Source organism: Musa acuminata, chromosome BXJ1-1, assembly GCF_036884655.1.
Source record: "Musa acuminata AAA Group cultivar baxijiao chromosome BXJ1-1, Cavendish_Baxijiao_AAA, whole genome shotgun sequence".
NCBI classification, from domain to species: domain Eukaryota; kingdom Viridiplantae; phylum Streptophyta; class Magnoliopsida; order Zingiberales; family Musaceae; genus Musa; species Musa acuminata.
This window is the reverse complement of record NC_088327.1, coordinates 10,529,082-10,546,193: the sequence shown is the minus strand read 5'-3', so window position 1 is coordinate 10,546,193 and position 17,112 is coordinate 10,529,082. Positions and strand designations below refer to the sequence as shown.

At 36.4% G+C, this 17,112-nt stretch overlaps 1 protein-coding gene across 2 annotated transcripts in view; it reads left to right on the top strand.

The window, feature by feature from the left end:
- Nucleotides 1–17,112, top strand: part of LOC103992771 (protein ILITYHIA) — a 38,628-nt gene that overhangs the window by 10,920 nt on the left and 10,596 nt on the right. For both annotated transcript variants that reach the window (XR_010513002.1, XM_009412614.3), the window contains exons 14-42: nt 853–972; nt 1,070–1,129; nt 2,539–2,664; nt 2,745–2,841; nt 2,924–3,102; nt 5,022–5,324; nt 5,409–5,525; nt 5,618–5,719; nt 6,203–6,352; nt 7,883–8,047; nt 8,124–8,300; nt 9,615–9,737; nt 9,862–9,942; nt 10,068–10,184; nt 10,282–10,454; nt 11,664–11,741; nt 11,822–11,969; nt 12,502–12,624; nt 12,722–12,778; nt 12,862–12,972; nt 13,081–13,272; nt 13,395–13,568; nt 15,793–15,903; nt 15,989–16,058; nt 16,124–16,202; nt 16,302–16,404; nt 16,475–16,645; nt 16,788–16,910; nt 16,992–17,105. Coding sequence is in view for 1 of the 2 variants with exons in the window: in XM_009412614.3 (XP_009410889.2) it covers nt 853–972; nt 1,070–1,129; nt 2,539–2,664; nt 2,745–2,841; nt 2,924–3,102; nt 5,022–5,324; nt 5,409–5,525; nt 5,618–5,719; nt 6,203–6,352; nt 7,883–8,047; nt 8,124–8,300; nt 9,615–9,737; nt 9,862–9,942; nt 10,068–10,184; nt 10,282–10,454; nt 11,664–11,741; nt 11,822–11,969; nt 12,502–12,624; nt 12,722–12,778; nt 12,862–12,972; nt 13,081–13,272; nt 13,395–13,568; nt 15,793–15,903; nt 15,989–16,058; nt 16,124–16,202; nt 16,302–16,404; nt 16,475–16,645; nt 16,788–16,910; nt 16,992–17,105 (3,744 nt within the window). In the remaining variant the exon portion in view is untranslated. The remainder of the gene's footprint in view (nt 1–852; nt 973–1,069; nt 1,130–2,538; nt 2,665–2,744; nt 2,842–2,923; nt 3,103–5,021; nt 5,325–5,408; nt 5,526–5,617; nt 5,720–6,202; nt 6,353–7,882; nt 8,048–8,123; nt 8,301–9,614; nt 9,738–9,861; nt 9,943–10,067; nt 10,185–10,281; nt 10,455–11,663; nt 11,742–11,821; nt 11,970–12,501; nt 12,625–12,721; nt 12,779–12,861; nt 12,973–13,080; nt 13,273–13,394; nt 13,569–15,792; nt 15,904–15,988; nt 16,059–16,123; nt 16,203–16,301; nt 16,405–16,474; nt 16,646–16,787; nt 16,911–16,991; nt 17,106–17,112) is intronic.

Here is a 17,112-nt window from a genome sequence, read left to right as displayed (position 1 = left end):
CCTGTTCCAGACCTTAACTGGCTGAAACGACCTGGTCCGAGTCTTGACGGCTTGTTGGATTGAATTGGTATATACCACCCTTACTGCACCGAGCTGCCCGAGATTGCAAACTATGTCCTGCTCAGGTCCGATAATCTGATTTAGATTACCCTAATATTAAGTCAACACTGGTGTTGGCACTGGTTGATGAAGTTTTGGATTGGGTTGGATTAATTTTGCAAACATTCCAGTTATACATGTTTATATTAAGTTTTAACCATCCTAAATGTGTAACAGTGCAGCTTTTGTCGAATGCTAACTGCTTTGTTTGTGGAGAAAATTTTCTGTGGTGATCCAACCTCTTGTTTTGGGAATTTACATTTTGTGGCAAGGTTCGCAATACCGTACCATACCGGTATTTCGACCTGGGCTCGGTACCGGTACGGTACGGTATACCGAGAGGTACACCCAGGTGTACCGAGTACTCGGTATACCGTACCGTACCGGTACCGAGCCCAGGTCGAAATACCGGTACGGTACGATATTGCGAACCTTGGTTTTGATTTTGAATTTATACATGCAAATGTCTGTGGGCATTTAGGAGAAGTAACCTCTTTAGAAACTTAACAACAATCATGTAGTACTACAGGATGGACATTAGTTGATGTCTTGATTTTTTTGATTTATTTTGATGCATTTTGTTGTTTTTTAAAGATAACCGTTGACAGTTTATTAGCAATTCATTTGTTAAAGTGTACATTATATTTTATTAACATTATTTACCATATTGCTACCTATGCCAGACTTCGTTTCTGGATGATAATATCTGGGTTAACTCTTGATCATGTTCTGTCATATTTTGTTCCTTTCTAGGATTTGCTTGGGCCAACTGGACTATTTAGTTCGAATGCACTTGAAGAACGTGCAGCTTTATTTTCATTAACGACATTAATGATGATAACCCCCAATGACACCTTTATAGAATTTGAAAAAGTAAGTTTTTGTTTTTCTTTATGTTTGTATTTATGAACAATTATTTGGTTATATAAATGGCTTCAACTCATCTCCATTCTTCTGTTGTCATTCCCAGCACTTCAGCAATTTACCAGATCGTTCTTTACATGATATGCTATCAGAGAATGAGATCAAGGTGATTTTATTTGGACATTTTTATTTTATTTTTTTATTTGACACCTATTTTTTCAAATTGTGGAAGCACAGCTGCAAATAATTATTCTTGCTGTTCCAATTAAAGTCTATTTAGCATGACATTATGTACTTAGGTCTAAGGATACCTTGTTTATGCTGTATTCTTTTCATCATGATTTTTTTTTGCTGGTCCCTCATACTATGAAGAAGCTTTTATTATTGAAAGCAATGTTCTTTTGACTTGCTTTTGTTGGTCGATTATGTAAGGACTATTTTGTTTTACATGGTTACAATTCTAAACTGTGCTAACATTTTAAAATGCCATGCTTTAAGTTACAACTTGCCTTATCTTGATGGAAGAGGACCTGTTTCTGTTGCTGAACTAGGACATGGAGCCTTTCAAACTTTGATTCGAAAGGATTTGTTATTCGTAGTTTATCTGAATAATAATTTTTTATTGTGGAAGGCACATGTTTCCTTGAACTGCAACCTTGGTCTATTGAAAGCGCATGCACTGATTGCATAGTTTGTTTCAACTCCATCGAGTTACTAGGACACATCATCTCACTGTCCATGTTGGTTTTCTTACTTCATTGAACTTTGTCCCATCCATTTGGGTTCCAAATGTGGGAGGACGCAATTTGAGTGCATTAGTGTATTTTTATTGTGAAAGAACCAGAAGATTAAATCATCTGGACCTCTTGCTTTAGGAGATGGGAATGTGGTAGTTGGTCATACTATGTAGTATGTATAAACAAGGTTCGCAATACCGTACCGTACCGGAGTTTCGACCTGGGCTCGGTACCGGTATGGTACGGTATACCGCTTGGTACACCCAGGTGTACCGAGCGGTATATTCAGACGCGTTGAGTACTGTAGCAGTGCTACAGTGCCGCTACAGTATCGGAACGGTAACATATGGTCCGCTTACCGAAAGCCTGTCGGACCGGTATGTACCGCCCGTACCGGGCGGTACGGACCGGTACTGCAAACCATGTGTATAACATACTGATAATGCTGCAGAGTAGCCTTGTCTATTTTCTCTGCTTTTCTACTCTCTGCCCTCTTTTAATTTGAAATTTTCCTTTTTTTGACCTTTCGTCCAGTCCTTGGTCGTAAATCCAATAGCAATATTTTGTTAATATAGTGAATGAGTGATCATATGTATATTGTTTATCTTAGATTAGCATATGCACAGTAATCAGCTTTACTGAAAGCAAATCTGGTGCATGTTTTTTTGCAATAATAATGTAAATTTACTGAAAAAGATATTTAGTTGTTTCTGCAGTTTTTTCACACAGTTTTGTTTTAGAGTGATTTGGTATAGGGTGATCTATTATTCTGCTTAAGTTTTTGCCTTTCTTTCACTGGTAACATGATATTCATTTAGTTAATATTACACTTCTCTAGATATTTTTTACGCTAGAAGGACAACTATCCAGTGAACAAGGAATTTATGTTGCTGAGACCGTTGCTGCGAAAAACACAAAACATCCAAAGGGTCGTTTTAAGGTTTATGATGATCAAGATGGCTCGGTAACTTTACACGATTCTTTTCCTTTTTAATTTAATTGAAATTTGTGTAAAATAATATTTACTCTTTTGCTTTTTTATAGGAGAATGCAGCATCTATTTCTTTGGTACAAAGAGAGCCAAATAAAAGAGAACCTACAAGCACAAAAAAAGATATGGGAAAGGCCAGTAAAAGAAATGGCAAGTCCGAGCACATTTCTTGATTTGTTGATATCTGGTAGCTGGTTTTTTGTTGAACTCCAACATGTTGCATATTGTGTAGCTCCTGTGGAGAAGGTAAAGACTGCAAAGGAGGAAGCTAGAGAGTTGATGTTGAAGGAGGAAGCAGCTATTCGTCAGAGGGTTAATGGTATTCAGAGGAATCTCTCTGTTATGCTTACTGCTCTTGGTGAAATGGCAATTGCTAATCCAGTATTCACTCATGGTCAGCTACCTTCATTGGTGAGTAATGGCTATTTGCATTGTCTATTTATTTTCAGTTGATTAATGTTGAATGCTTCATCTATCTTCTTCAGATTGTATATTGGTAATCTAACTAATGATTCTTAAACTCATTACTCAATATGTCAATTGAGAGAGGATCTGAGCAGCTTGTGTTCAAACATTTGCTCATTTAGTTTGTATAATGAATGAACTTTTGATTTACACTTATGTAGCTCGCTGGTTTTCTGCTTGATAAAGCTCAAAGTGTGTTTCACTAAGAAAATTTTTCCTGATACATAAATTTAGATGATATACAGCATACTTAGATTGGTGACAGAATTAATCAACGAAATTCTTTTGTGAAAGGCTTGGATATCTGGTCAAATTCAATGATGAATCTACTTATCTGCCCGCATCTGTCCAAATATGCTCTTCAAATTTTGAAATGCATAACTGGATCTTAGTACACCATTTATTGCAGTGTGCCATGTGTCCAACCAGCATGGAGTAGCACATAGATTTTTATGCAGAATGATGGTATTCACTTATGTACGTACAGTGTGGTACTCAAATTACGCATGTATATTATGCATGAGTTGAAGTAGGGAAGAATTTGGTATATTGGTATTCTTTGTGCTTGGATCAAGTGGAATCTGAGCAACACTTGTCATACATGGTCACGGTCATGCTTTTTACTCTTCTTGAATTTTTATTTTATATATTTGTAAAATATTATGTTATTGTAGGTTATCAATTCTGTGTGGTGTCCCATTTTACTTGGTATAGTTATTTATTGCAAGGGGAGTGAATTGGTTATGATTTGATTGACTTAGGAATCTTACATGGGATAGAGAAGTGATTGTTTATGAACTTCTATTTTCACCACTTTGCAGTCCTTATCTCTTGGGTAGTATTGGAAGTGCTTGAGCATCTTGAAGAAAAGGTGAGTCTTAGGTACTGAAGCTCAAGTCTGACAGTGGATTAGGCTTGTAGCAGACTGTAACATAGTTATAATTTGCCATAATGACACCGGGTTTCTGAGAAAATGGAAATAGGCCCTGGGTAAAATTGCAACAATAATTGAATAGCTTATCTTCTTTGGCCTGTTCTTGTGTTCACTTGCCTCCCTCTGTCCCAGATTTCCATTCTCTTCTATGGTGAAGCAGAGAGGCTTTTGTGGTGGCTGTCATCAAATCCTCAATAAAAACATCAACGATAGATTTGGCTTTCAGTCTCTTGCTTTGAGCTGAACGAGTTGGCTTTGTTAAACATTAGTCTGGTTCAGTCTTAAAAATTAGTTTGATTGCTCAGGACTATTATCGATGGTTTCAGGTGTGAGTAGTGCCTTAGGTCGAGATTTTCTAGATCAATACAATTAAATTAATTTAAATTTTGATTAAATGTAAATCTTTGAGCTAGAGATAGCGAGGAAAATATTCTTCAGGATGCTAAAATGAGCAGCACAAGGAACTAAAGAGAAACATAAAGTAACAATTTTTTTTGCCATTTCTCAATAATGTGAATTTCTTGGTACTTGGTAGTTGGTGTCTTATGCAATTTCCTGGGCAATGAATTTTAATTCTCATCTGCAGGCCATCTGACATGTTATTCACATTCATTCTGGGTTGTGCCTTTTTGTAAAACAAATAATTGTGTGCAAACATGCACAATTTGGCTTTTTGAGAAACTGCCAATGTTGTATTTGACGAAGGAACTGCCTGTGTTTTGTTAATTGCTTTTACTAATATCAGTATGTTGTTGTTGGAATATGTATCGTCTGATATGCCTTTGTGACTGTGACAAACCAACTGCTATTGTGAAATGTTGTTTTGCTTTATCGTAGTTTGTTACACATTGATGTCAGTCAAAATAGGCATAAAATTGTATTTCCATAATCAGTTATGTTTATCCTCTTTCACTCTAATGGTCTCTTACAGGTAGACTATGTAGAACCATTACTGCACTCATCAATAGTCGGTAATGCTGCATTTGGTACTATGCTAAATCTAGCCCGATGTCTAGCCCCTCCTCTTTGTAGTTGGGCACATGAAATAGCTGCTGCTTTACGGATAGTTTCGACAAAAGATGTTAATGTACTGTGGGACCTTATTCCTCCAGTTAATGAGGGTGAAGTCCATAAAAGGTCCTCATTGAGTATTTTTGAACAAATAGTTACTGGGCTGTCCGTGTCATGTAACACTGGACCACTTCCTGCAGATTCTTTTACCTTCGTGTTTCCGGTATGCTTTCCTGTCTGAATTATTTTTATGTCCAATTTCTGCTATTATTGTTGAAGCTTCAAAATATTTCTTCTTTTCTGTTAGATAATGGAGCAGATCTTGCTTTCTTCAAAGAAGACGATACTTCATGATGATGTGCTTCGAATACTATCTATCCATTTGGATCCAATATTGCCTCTTCCTAGGCCACGAATGCTCTCGGTTGGACATTAACACCTTGGTTCTATTGATGATCTTTATTCATTTTATATTATCGTCGAGAGTACTTGTCAATTATTATTGATATATTTCAGGTTCTTTATCATGTCCTTGGTGTTGTTCCGGCTTATCAACCTCTGGTAGGGCCTATGTTGAATGAGTTATGCCTAGGACTCCGATCTGATGAATTGGCCAAAGTGAGTTGAAGTGCTTACGCTCATGGTTTTTAAATTCGATGTCTACTGCCCGGTACGGGCGGTATGTACCCGTCCGAGAGCCTCTTGGCACACGGACCACCCGCTACCGAGCGGTAACATATTTTTGGCCCCATATCGAACGATACGGGGCTGTATCGGCTGGTACCAAAATTTTGGCCCCATATTGAGCGATACGGGGTTGTATCAGGCGGTAATATGGACCTGTACCAGGCGGTACCGGTCGATTTCGACCGTTACCGACCTGTACTGGGTGGTAATGATCGATTTCGACCAATACCGACCTTTTAGCTATTTTCGATAAAACTGAAAACACTAATACAATATGTATTAGCTAAAATAGCTAAAATAGCAAGACTCGGTATGCTGGTATGAATTGGAATTGCGAACCTTGCTTATGCTATATATGAGATATTTATCCTCTAATTGTTTGTCTTTCATTTCCAATTGTTCTGTATAACGTAGGCTCTTTGTGGAGTTTATGCAAAAGATCTACATGTGAGGCTTGCCTGTTTAAATGCTATAAAATGCATTCCTTATTCCCCTGGTGATCCAATTCATGTGGATATATCGGTGACAACGAGGTTTTGGATTGCTTTGCATGATCCTGAGAAGGTTAGTGATGTTTATATCTTGTCATGCATTGTACTTGCAGCTAATTCTTTGTAGCTTCCAGCTCAATCATCTCTCTTTTACCTCTTTTCCTTGTCTGACTGTTTGAAGCAAGGGCTCAAGTTCCTGTATACTGTGTATGATTAATTAGATTGATTTGTTCTCCCTATTATATGTTGCTTAGGAGATTGTTTGTGTTTTTACTTTTTGATATGATAGCTGTTTTATTTGTATTATTTAATATAATCTCCAGCACAAATTTTGCCTATGAGATCAATGAATTCTTTTATTTCAGTGTTTAACCATGCTATCTTTGTTTTATATGTTTAAATGGCTTAAGCATATGGTAGTTTGCTATTTGTGTGATGAACTAAAGCTGAATTACTATTTCAGATCCTTTTTTTAGATTTCTCTCTCATTGAATGCTGCCTTAACCTGAGGCTGTCTTGGCTAGGAATTTGACATTGAGATTGAAGGCTAGCTAGTTGTGTAACAAGTAAACAACTGACTGGCCCTTCCATGCAAATTCTCAGCATAATATTACCTCACACGGAAGCATGATTATATTTGGGAGATATAGATGCCCTATGAGCATATTTTAATCAAGGATTTACATTTGATTTAATATTTGTTTCAACAACCAGTTGGGCCATTACTATATTTGTGGTGGTATAGTGACCTAAGTCGTCCGGTATCAGTAGGAAAAATAAATAAAAATTATACTAAATGTTAACTATCAATGTGGTTCAGTACTAATCATTGGTCAGACTAGTAAATACTTGTTGTTATAAACACATTTAGTTGGTACTTGATTTATAAGTGTTCTACTGATGTAGCTTGAGTTTGAGTTGTAAGGATCTTAATGACACTAAGAAAGAGGGTGAATTAGTGCCATAATAAATTTTAACCGACTTTAAAATTCAATCGAGAAAAACACATATTGGAAAAATGATTAATCAAGAATTGAATTCTTGTAAGAGTTACTAGTAGAGTGAGTGATAATAAGCAACCACGATCAAAAGTCACAAGCAAGAAAAGGAATGCAAACCAATTTATGGTGGTTTGGTCTTCTTGATGTACATCCACTCTCGATTCCTCTTCCTTTGAGGTCATCGGCTTTCACTATCGATCTTTTTTCCAATGAATAAAGATCAACCACCCTTGTTACAACTTTCTCCTTTTCCAAGCTTAGGAGAGAACCTTCACATTCACTTTTTTACAAGAGACCTCTCATCTCATACTACTTAGCATCACAGGGGTGAGGTGGACTTTTAGGGAAGATGCTTGTGCTGGAGCCATCTCACCCCAGATTGCTGCAATTTGAGGAAAGAGAAGCTTCACTCGAGTCATGAGGACTCTTCTATTTCTTGAGCAGGAGTGATATTACTCGTAAAGGCACTTGGTCGAATCAGTTCTTTTGCCTGGTTGATAAATAGATCACTTAAGTTCATGCAGTTGTGCTTTTCATTATATTTGAAAGATATCTTTCTATACATAGCATATTTGTCCTATCTGTAAGAATATCCTGTTCAGGTAGTCACAGAACTTGCAGAGGAAGTATGGGATCGCTATGGATTTGAATTTGGGACTGATTATTCTGGTCTACTGGATGCTCTTTCCCATGTCCACTATAATGTTCGTCTAGCTGCAGCAGAGGCATTAGCTGCAGCCTTGGACGAAAACCTCGACACCATACCGGTATATATTCCAGTGATTTCCTGAATTAGTTTTGGCTTTCAAGGTATAGTCACCTCATTGTCTGTGCTGTTTTCAGGATACACTTTCTGCTTTGTTTTCTCTATATATTCAAGACATTAGCACTGGACAAGACATGGCAGATCCCAGTTGGTTGGGGAGACAGGGTATTGCTTTGGCACTTCACTCAGCTGCAGATGTTTTCAGAACAAAAGATCTTCCAGTTGTCATGACATTTCTGATATCACGTGCTTTGGTAAGTTTTTTGTCCTTGCCCAATTATTTCCATGCATCATTGTCCTATTGCACCATTGATGTATAAAGTTTTTTTATATTGCTGTAAACAAGATTATTGCAGCCAAGATTTTAAATATCAGTCGGACCAAGATTTACCTGTTGATATTCAACTGTCCAACCAAGTAATAGTATTGAAATTTAGAGCTTGATGCCTATGCATACACTATAAAGGTCCGTGTACAGCCTACTATCCTAGTATTATACTGATCCAATTGATTACCAAATGGTGTTGGACCAGTGTATAAAACGTTGATTGCAGCCAATGTTTTTAAGAAAGGTTTCAAAATTCGATGGTGCTAGCCTGTATGGACCGTTGTTTACCAGTTAATCAAATACGGTATTAAAACATATGGCTTGAAACTCCTACAATACTATTTATTTGTATTTATTATTATTTTTTATAAGAATATGGTACCTAACTATTACCAGATTATCTTGGGTTTAAGAATTGCTATCTGCCAGGAAATGGCAATCCTTGATTTATGCAATTTTCTGATGTATGTTGATGATGATTTGAATAAAATATGGAATAAAAGTTAGATCCATCATGGAAGTGGCAATTAATTAAATCTATGTAAATCATCGCTTGATGTATTAAAATCTGGATAAAAGTTATGCTATTCTTGCTTTCTAGGTGGTATTTATCTTCAGCTACTACTTGCTGGGTTTCCAGTTCCTGGTTTTACAGGTTCCTTGCTGCTTGACATGGAAACTAGACAACTGGGAAGAGTGATGACAAAAATTGAAATATGAAAGAGAGTGGATGAGAGAATTATGAAGTCCGAATGATGAATTATAACTGTCCTCTTTCATATTTATGTTTCTCACTTTCATGCACAGGACATTTGAGCATATTTTGCAATACGAAGGGTAAAATAAGCTTACTACAGTGCCAGTATTAGTTAAAAGTCAAAACATGCATACTTTGGTTCTTTGAGTGGTATACTTGATGCAATTAGCACACTTGATGCAATTAGCACAATCTGAAACTTAGAATCCATGGTAACCATAATCATCCAAGCAACAATGAGCAGTAGGTATTAGACACTGTACTGATTGTATGCTAGTAAAAAATTTTAGGCAGCTGATGTGGGGTTTTTCACAAGTACTATTATCCTTGGTGAAACCTTGATAATAAGATATTTCTGATAAACTCTCTGTGCTGATATTGAGTGGTTCTATCCATGTCTGGTAATTATTTTAGTAATTGTCACTTCTTTGTGTGTTATCATTAATTAATATAAAGTACTATTTGCTCCATATTCAATTTCAGGCAGATCCTAATGTGGATGTTCGTACAAGAATGATAAATGCTGGTATTAGGATTATCGACAAGCATGGAAAAGAAAATGTTCTATTACTTTTCCCTATATTTGACAGTTACTTGAATAAGAAGGTACACACTCAATTAACTATTAATTTGCATATATATATATTTGTTGTGAACTGACACAGCCAATGTTCTGAAATATTTGAATGGCACAAATGCTGACTTAATATTCTGCATATTTTGTCTTTAGACATCTGATGAAGAAAAATATGATCTTGTGAGAGAAGGTGTTGTTATTTTCACTGGAGCACTTGCAAAACATTTGGCTAAGGTGTGTAATCGTCATCCGGAATTGGGATGGTTCTGTGTTGCTGTTTTACTGGGTTTGCCTTTCCAGATATAAATTGGTTCTTTATTGTTTAATTGGCATAGCCTAAGAATTTGTATTTCAAGCAGGATGATCCAAAAGTCCATACTGTTATTGAGAAATTGCTGGATGTTCTGAACACCCCCTCTGAGGCAGTTCAACGAGCAGTTTCTGATTGTTTATCTCCATTAATGGCATCAAAACAGGTAACTGTTGGTACAATCATCTTTGGTTGGTATAGTCGTTCTTGACCTTTTTTCTTGTTTAAGATTTTTTTCATGAAATTGCATTTGGTATTATCAGGAAGATGGCCAGGCACTTGTTTCTAAACTTCTAGATCGGTTGATGAAAAGTGAGAAGTATGGGGAGCGCCGTGGTGCAGCCTTTGGACTTGCCGGTGTAGCTAAAGGTTTTAAAGTATCTTCCTTGAAGAAGTATGGCATTGTAGCAGCCCTGCATGAAGGTTTACAAGACAGGTTTGTTTGTTTACCTGTGTGGTTTGTTGTCTGGGCCTGTCTAAAGTTTCACTGCAATTACATTACCATTGTGGCATGGACCCTCATGTTGATACTGTGTCACTATTGTCTGAACCTACCTGAAATTCCTGGAAGCTAAAAAGTTATGATGTCAGCGATCTGATGCATTTTGCCGCGTGAGGCAACTTATCCTTTAAAGTTATAGTTTTGTGATTAGCAATAAGTTATAAGCATAGTATACGGAAATGTTGCTTCTTTTGTTAGACTTTGGCGCATATGGCTAAAGTAGCTTATGTCTGTTTTTTAGGATTCTATCAACTAAATTCCAAGGAACAGTTTACAACTACTCCATCACCACCACTAAAATTTCTTGCATGTAGGATTATTCTTATCAATAGTTTTAAAGTTATATACATAATGCTCTGATTAGCACATCTACTTCTGCATATTCTTGGCTGAGCGTTTGTTGCTTTTGGGTATGTAAAGCTTATGGCTGTACTTTTTGATGTGTAGAATCTATTGTTTGATGTTCATTGATTGTCCTTTCCAAAAAAAAAACTTTACCCATTTTGAGTTGAAGTATATATCTGAGCACTGTTTCTTGCTTTTAAAGCTCAAAAAAGTGTCTCCATATGATATTTTGTCATCCTTTTTGTGAAAATATTTTGTTGCCAAAATGTAGGCTTCTGTTTTTGGTCATGCGATGAAGGCAAAGATTGGAAGGATTTTAACAGTTGTCAAATTTGATATCGTATGAAATAATTAGGCTACATCAATTCCCTTGAAGATTGCCATCTCCGGCATGGGAACATGCTGTTACCTTTCTGATATTGTAAGAGTCCATGTTGTGTTGATTTGCATGTACTTATGTTGGCTAGTTTGAGTGAAAAATTCTGTCACTCTAACGCAAGTTGGCGTTGCATGTTCTGTGACACTTTTGATCCCTAATTTTTGGCATGACAGCAGGGAGGAGTACAGTGCTAGAGGGAAGCAGAAGGGGATATTAAAATAATTCAATTCATTAGCACTCCATTTTTAATATGAAAGGAACATATTTGTTTTTTTCTGTTTTGCTTGGTGCCTTTGCATGTTTTACTTTGTTTATGCCTAAATCTTGTTTTTTTTTTCTTGACATGTTTGTTAATAGTGTGTTACATCTATTGTGCATTAAACTTCATTGTATTGGACTCTCACATTTTTTCTTCACAGAAATTCAGCAAAGTCTCGTGAAGGAGCTTTACTCGGATTCGAGTGTCTTTGTGAAAAGCTTGGTAGATTGTTTGAACCGTAAGTATAGTAAGTTTTCTGCTTGTTAGATCTCACTCGAGTTTTATTTAATCATTTTAATTGTATATGTTGCCTTTCAGGTATGTAATTCAAATGCTACCACTGCTTTTGGTTTCTTTTTCTGATCAAGTCCTAGCTGTACGCGAAGCTTCTGAGTGTGCTGCTCGTGCAATGATGTCACGTCTGACTGGTTATGGAGTGAAGCTTATTCTCCCTTCTCTTCTTAAGGTGCTTGCTTGTCTTGTGATTTGTAGGCCTAACAAAAGCTGGGTTTCAAGTGTCTTATCTAATTTGTGATATTGGACTTCCCTATCATTTCCTTCAATTTGGATGAAAATTTTGTTTTCTTTCTTGAAGCTACTTCACTTGAATACTGGAAACATGGCCTAGATTTATGTGTGGATCTAGACAAGATGTAGGTCCGCAAGCTCTTGGTTGCGTCCTTGAGAATCTATGTCAATGTTGGTCAGATTTGTGCTGAACTTGGCTAAATCCATGCGGTTCTAGCTTAATTCTATGTGGATCAAGACTGGATCTATGTTGGATTCATGTAGATCCAGCTTGTATGCAAGTAGATTATGCAAATTACATGTAGACGTGATCTTAATTAAACAACAATGCAAGGCTTATTGTCTGATCTAAACTTGTTGAGTTTGCTGAATAACTTAGCAGACCTGTGAAAAACTATCACAAAGCTTTGTATTCTTCATGGTTTCTGTAAGCAAGGTGCCGGTGGATGACTCGCTTGTAATTTGTTTAGGGGCTAGAGGATAAGGCATGGCGAACTAAGCAAAATAGCGTGCAGCTGCTTGGTGCTATGGCATACTGTGCACCTGAGCAACTTTCTCAGTGCTTGCCCAGGATTGTTCCCAAACTAACTGAGGTGTCTTATTATTAAACACTTTGGTTGAGCTTATGAATTCTCTTTTTCTTAACATATAGTATATTTTACTATATCAATTGACTGAAAATTATTGTAGGTACTGACTGACACACACCCTAAAGTTCAAGCTGCCGGACAAACTGCTCTTCAGCAAGTATAGATTTCTTTTGTGTGTTTGCAGTTCGACATATCTCTGGCTTTTACTATAACAGGTGTTGCATGTTTTTTGTTGATCAGGTTGGTAGTGTCATAAAAAATCCAGAAATATCTGCACTTGTCCCAACCCTGCTGATGGGTCTAACTGACCCTAATGAGTACACAAAGCACTCTCTTGACATCCTTCTTCAAGTGAGTTCTATATACATATTTTATAGTTCTGCTAGTATGTAACTTTTTTTATTTTCTATTTTGATTTATTTTTTTGTAGTAGTTTAATGCTTCTGATTACTTTTGCAGACAACTTTCATCAACTCAGTTGATGCACCGTCCTTGGCGTTATTGGTGCCTATTGTTCATAGAGGATTAAGGGAGAGAAGTGCTGACACAAAAAAAAAAGCTGCCCAAATTGCTGGAAATATGTGTTCTTTAGTGACTGAACCAAAGGATATGATTCCATATATAGGATTACTACTTCCTGAGATCAAGAAGGTGGAAACTCCTTGAGCATGTTACTTTACCATTCAAATAAAATAAAAATAAGAGACCTCTATTATATGAAGAAATTGGCTCTTGGCATTTTTTAAAATTTTTTATTCTCTTTCTGGAATCAGGTTTTGGTTGATCCTATTCCAGAAGTTCGGTCTGTCGCAGCAAGGGCACTTGGATCTCTTATCAGGGGAATGGGAGAAGAGAATTTTCCGGATCTTGTATCATGGTTATTAGAGACACTTAAATCTGACAGCAGCAATGTTGAGCGTTCTGGAGCTGCTCAAGGGCTTAGTGAGGTTTGGATTCCTTTGGAATCATTCAACTTAGTCTTGATTTATTTTTTGTTTATTTTTATCTTTTAGCATCGTGATAAGTGATTTTGCTATTGAGTCTTGTATATTGAACTATATACATTAGTTATCATTTCAAGTTCATCAGTTATCCTATTATTTCGATAGAGTATAAGATAAGAAAGAATCACTTAAGATGGTATGGATATGTGCTTTGGAGACTTATGGATATAGTAATTAGAAGAAATGCAATGATTAATGTTAGTGGTAAAAGGAGAGATAGAGAAAGACATAAAAAAAATCTTATTAAAAAATATAAATAATGATTTAAATACTCTAAACTTAACTAAATATATGACTTTTTACAGATCTCAATGATGGCAAAAGATCCTTGCAACCGACCTCAAATAGTTGGAACTTATAGTTTTGTTATTGTTGTATCCTATTAGGTCTAGTCCAAATGATACGATAATTGGCCTAGTATTTTGCACAATGAGGGGTTAGAGTAGGAAAAGACTATCGGTGAACAACGTTAGAACACAAGTCATGACGCCATCATTGGGTTAGGCCTCACATGCACCATAGTCTGGTTTTGTGCTATGTATGGTCCCGATGAGGATGTCAAGCCCCTTACTATGGGGGAGATTATATCATCCGATTTAGTCCCATGTCATGACAAATCATATTTTATAATTCCTTTATTCTTTATTGGTTTAGTTTATGAAATATTCTTTTTAAATATTGATTTACCATCTGATTTGTCTTTCTTTCATTGCTTAGTTTTTGAGCCATATCATTGATTTAGTGATCAAATTAGCGATTTCTTTCTTCTGAAATATGTTGTAATCCATATCATATTCTTCTCATTGGACTTAGAAAATTTAAATGCTACCACCCCACTATATGATCACTGAAGACCATTTATCGAGGAAGAATATTTTATTAGAAATACTATTAGGGAAATCTCTTTTGATTACCATTGGTTATGAGATTTTTAATTTGCTGTTAGCATGAATATGCCCCAAATGTACTTATATCTCTTTATGTGCTTGGGGAAAGAAACTATCTAGCAGTGTGGCACCTAATTTTTTTCATGCATTTGGAACCCAGGAAGTATTTGGGAAAATGGTGCCTATCATTTATGCAACTAGTCTCGTATTTTGCTTCTTCATCACATCTTACTTATCTTCTTTATGGCTTCTTTTTATCTGAAACAAGTGGATTTTAGCAATTCATATGAATTAACATGGAAGTATCAAGTCAATTCTATCATGTCCATATGACCCATCAGTCATGATAGAATTGACATGCATTGTGCTTTGTATATCATGGAAGCATATATTGCTCGACAACAGTTTGTCACCATGTTTAATTGTTCAAGAGCTCTTTATTTCAAATAAATCTTTGTCCATATGAATTCTAAACCAAATGTTAACATGCCGGGCATGACATGGTTTATCTTCTGTTTGTGTATGGAATATGGACCAAGTCTTGTTCTAGTAATTTCACACCAATTTACTGTAGAAAATTCAGGATCCTTGATTGAATCAGTCAAAATTGACTATATTTGGAGCAAAATAATTGTTAGTGAGTTTGTCAAATAGATGATCTATACCATCGAAAGAAATTAAGTAAATAAATACTCGCTGAATTTTTCAATGACTAATGTAGGAATCAATTCATGATTCTGTTGGTGCAAACCTTGTGTAGCCGATGTTGCAATAGCTTTATCGTCACTGTTCATGTTCAGAGATTGATTGATTTTTTGTGCTTATCGCTCTGTAAGGTGCATGTGCTGTTCTGACGTGGAGTTGGTATGCAGAACAGTGGTCACACTAATTCTCTTGCAGATAGCAACCATTTCCAGGAAGTGAACCTATTTGACCTTCTTGACATCTTAGTGGGTCCAGTATGATTTATATATTTTTTTAGCCACAGCTTCGGTCATAGACCACAGTTCCCTTCAACTTGCAACCCTAGCCCTCGTAATTGATTCCAAGTAGTTGTACCATCTAGTGACAGCAATACATACCTTGAATACCTGCAACCAGCATGGGGATTTACAACAAATAGCGAATAACCTTTGAAAATCAACTTTGTTGTTCAGTCAAGTTGTTTTATGTTTACCATGGCATTAAATATTTACAAGAACCCATCAACTGCAGCCCTGGTTTGAAATAAGCTTTCAGAATAGTCATTGTCGTTATGTTCACAACTCTTGTTTTGCTAGGTTTTGGCTGCTCTTGGAAAGGATTACTTTGAGCGCATTCTTCCAGACATCATCAGAAACTGTTCTCATCAACGCGCATCTGTTCGTGATGGGCATTTAACACTTTTTAAGGTAAATCTCTAGTTTTTTTTTTCTTTTCATTTTTGTCCATCAACCTTTCCTAGCATTTTCTGACTACACTTGTAATGATGTGTAGTACTTGCCGAGATCCTTAGGTGTCGTCTTTCAGAATTATTTACAGATAGTGCTGCCTGCAATTTTGGATGGTAAGTTAACTTTGTTATCCATATATCTTCTTTTATATATGATTCTAAATGTTGATTTCTTTTAGGGCTTGCGGATGAAAATGAATCTGTTCGGGATGCAGCACTCAGTGCTGGCCATGTGTTTGTGGAGCATTATGCAACAACGTTTGCTCCTAAACCTTTCTCTTGTAGTGACTTTATATTTTCCACTTTTAATTACTCATTGATGGGTTACTTTGACCTTTCTTGTGAATATTGAACCAGATCTTTACCCTTGTTGTTGCCTGCTGTCGAAGATGGTATATTTAGTGACAACTGGCGTATACGTCAAAGTTCTATTGAACTTCTTGGCGATCTTCTTTTCAAGGTCTTTATTTTATTTATTTATTTATTTGTGCTTAGTTTTGGAACACGTGCATAAACTTGTGTCTTTGCAGGTCGCAGGAACTTCTGGGAAAGCAACTCTTGAAGGTGGCAGTGATGATGAAGGTGCAAGTACTGAGGCTCATGGCCGTGCAATTATTGATGTACTGGGCAATAAGAAGCGTAATGAAGTTCTTGCTGCAATCTATATGGTTCGTAGTGATGTTAGCTTGACTGTGCGTCAGGTACGCGACATTGCTTTTACTCTGGCATGTTTGCATGGTCAGGTCACAATTGTTATTTTGCTACAAATTCGGGTACTTTTCAACATATGATCCTTATATCATGGTTTCTTGACCAAAATCTGTGACATATTTATCTCCTTAGGCTGCATTGCACGTGTGGAAGACAATCGTGGCAAATACCCCCAAGACTCTCAAGGAAATAATGCCAATTTTGATGGATACACTTATTTCCTCTCTCGCTTCATCTTCCTCAGAAAGACGGCAGGTTTGTTTTCTAAAAGTACACTGAATGTCATTTAAATTATTTGTTTTTTAAAATTATTCATCAATTATCCATAATATTCAGGTTGCTGGAAGATCTCTTGGTGAGCTTGTTAGGAAGCTTGGTGATAGGGTTTTGCCTTCAATTATCCCAATTCTGGCACAAGGACTGAAAGACTCTGACACTAGTAGAAGACAAGTGAGTT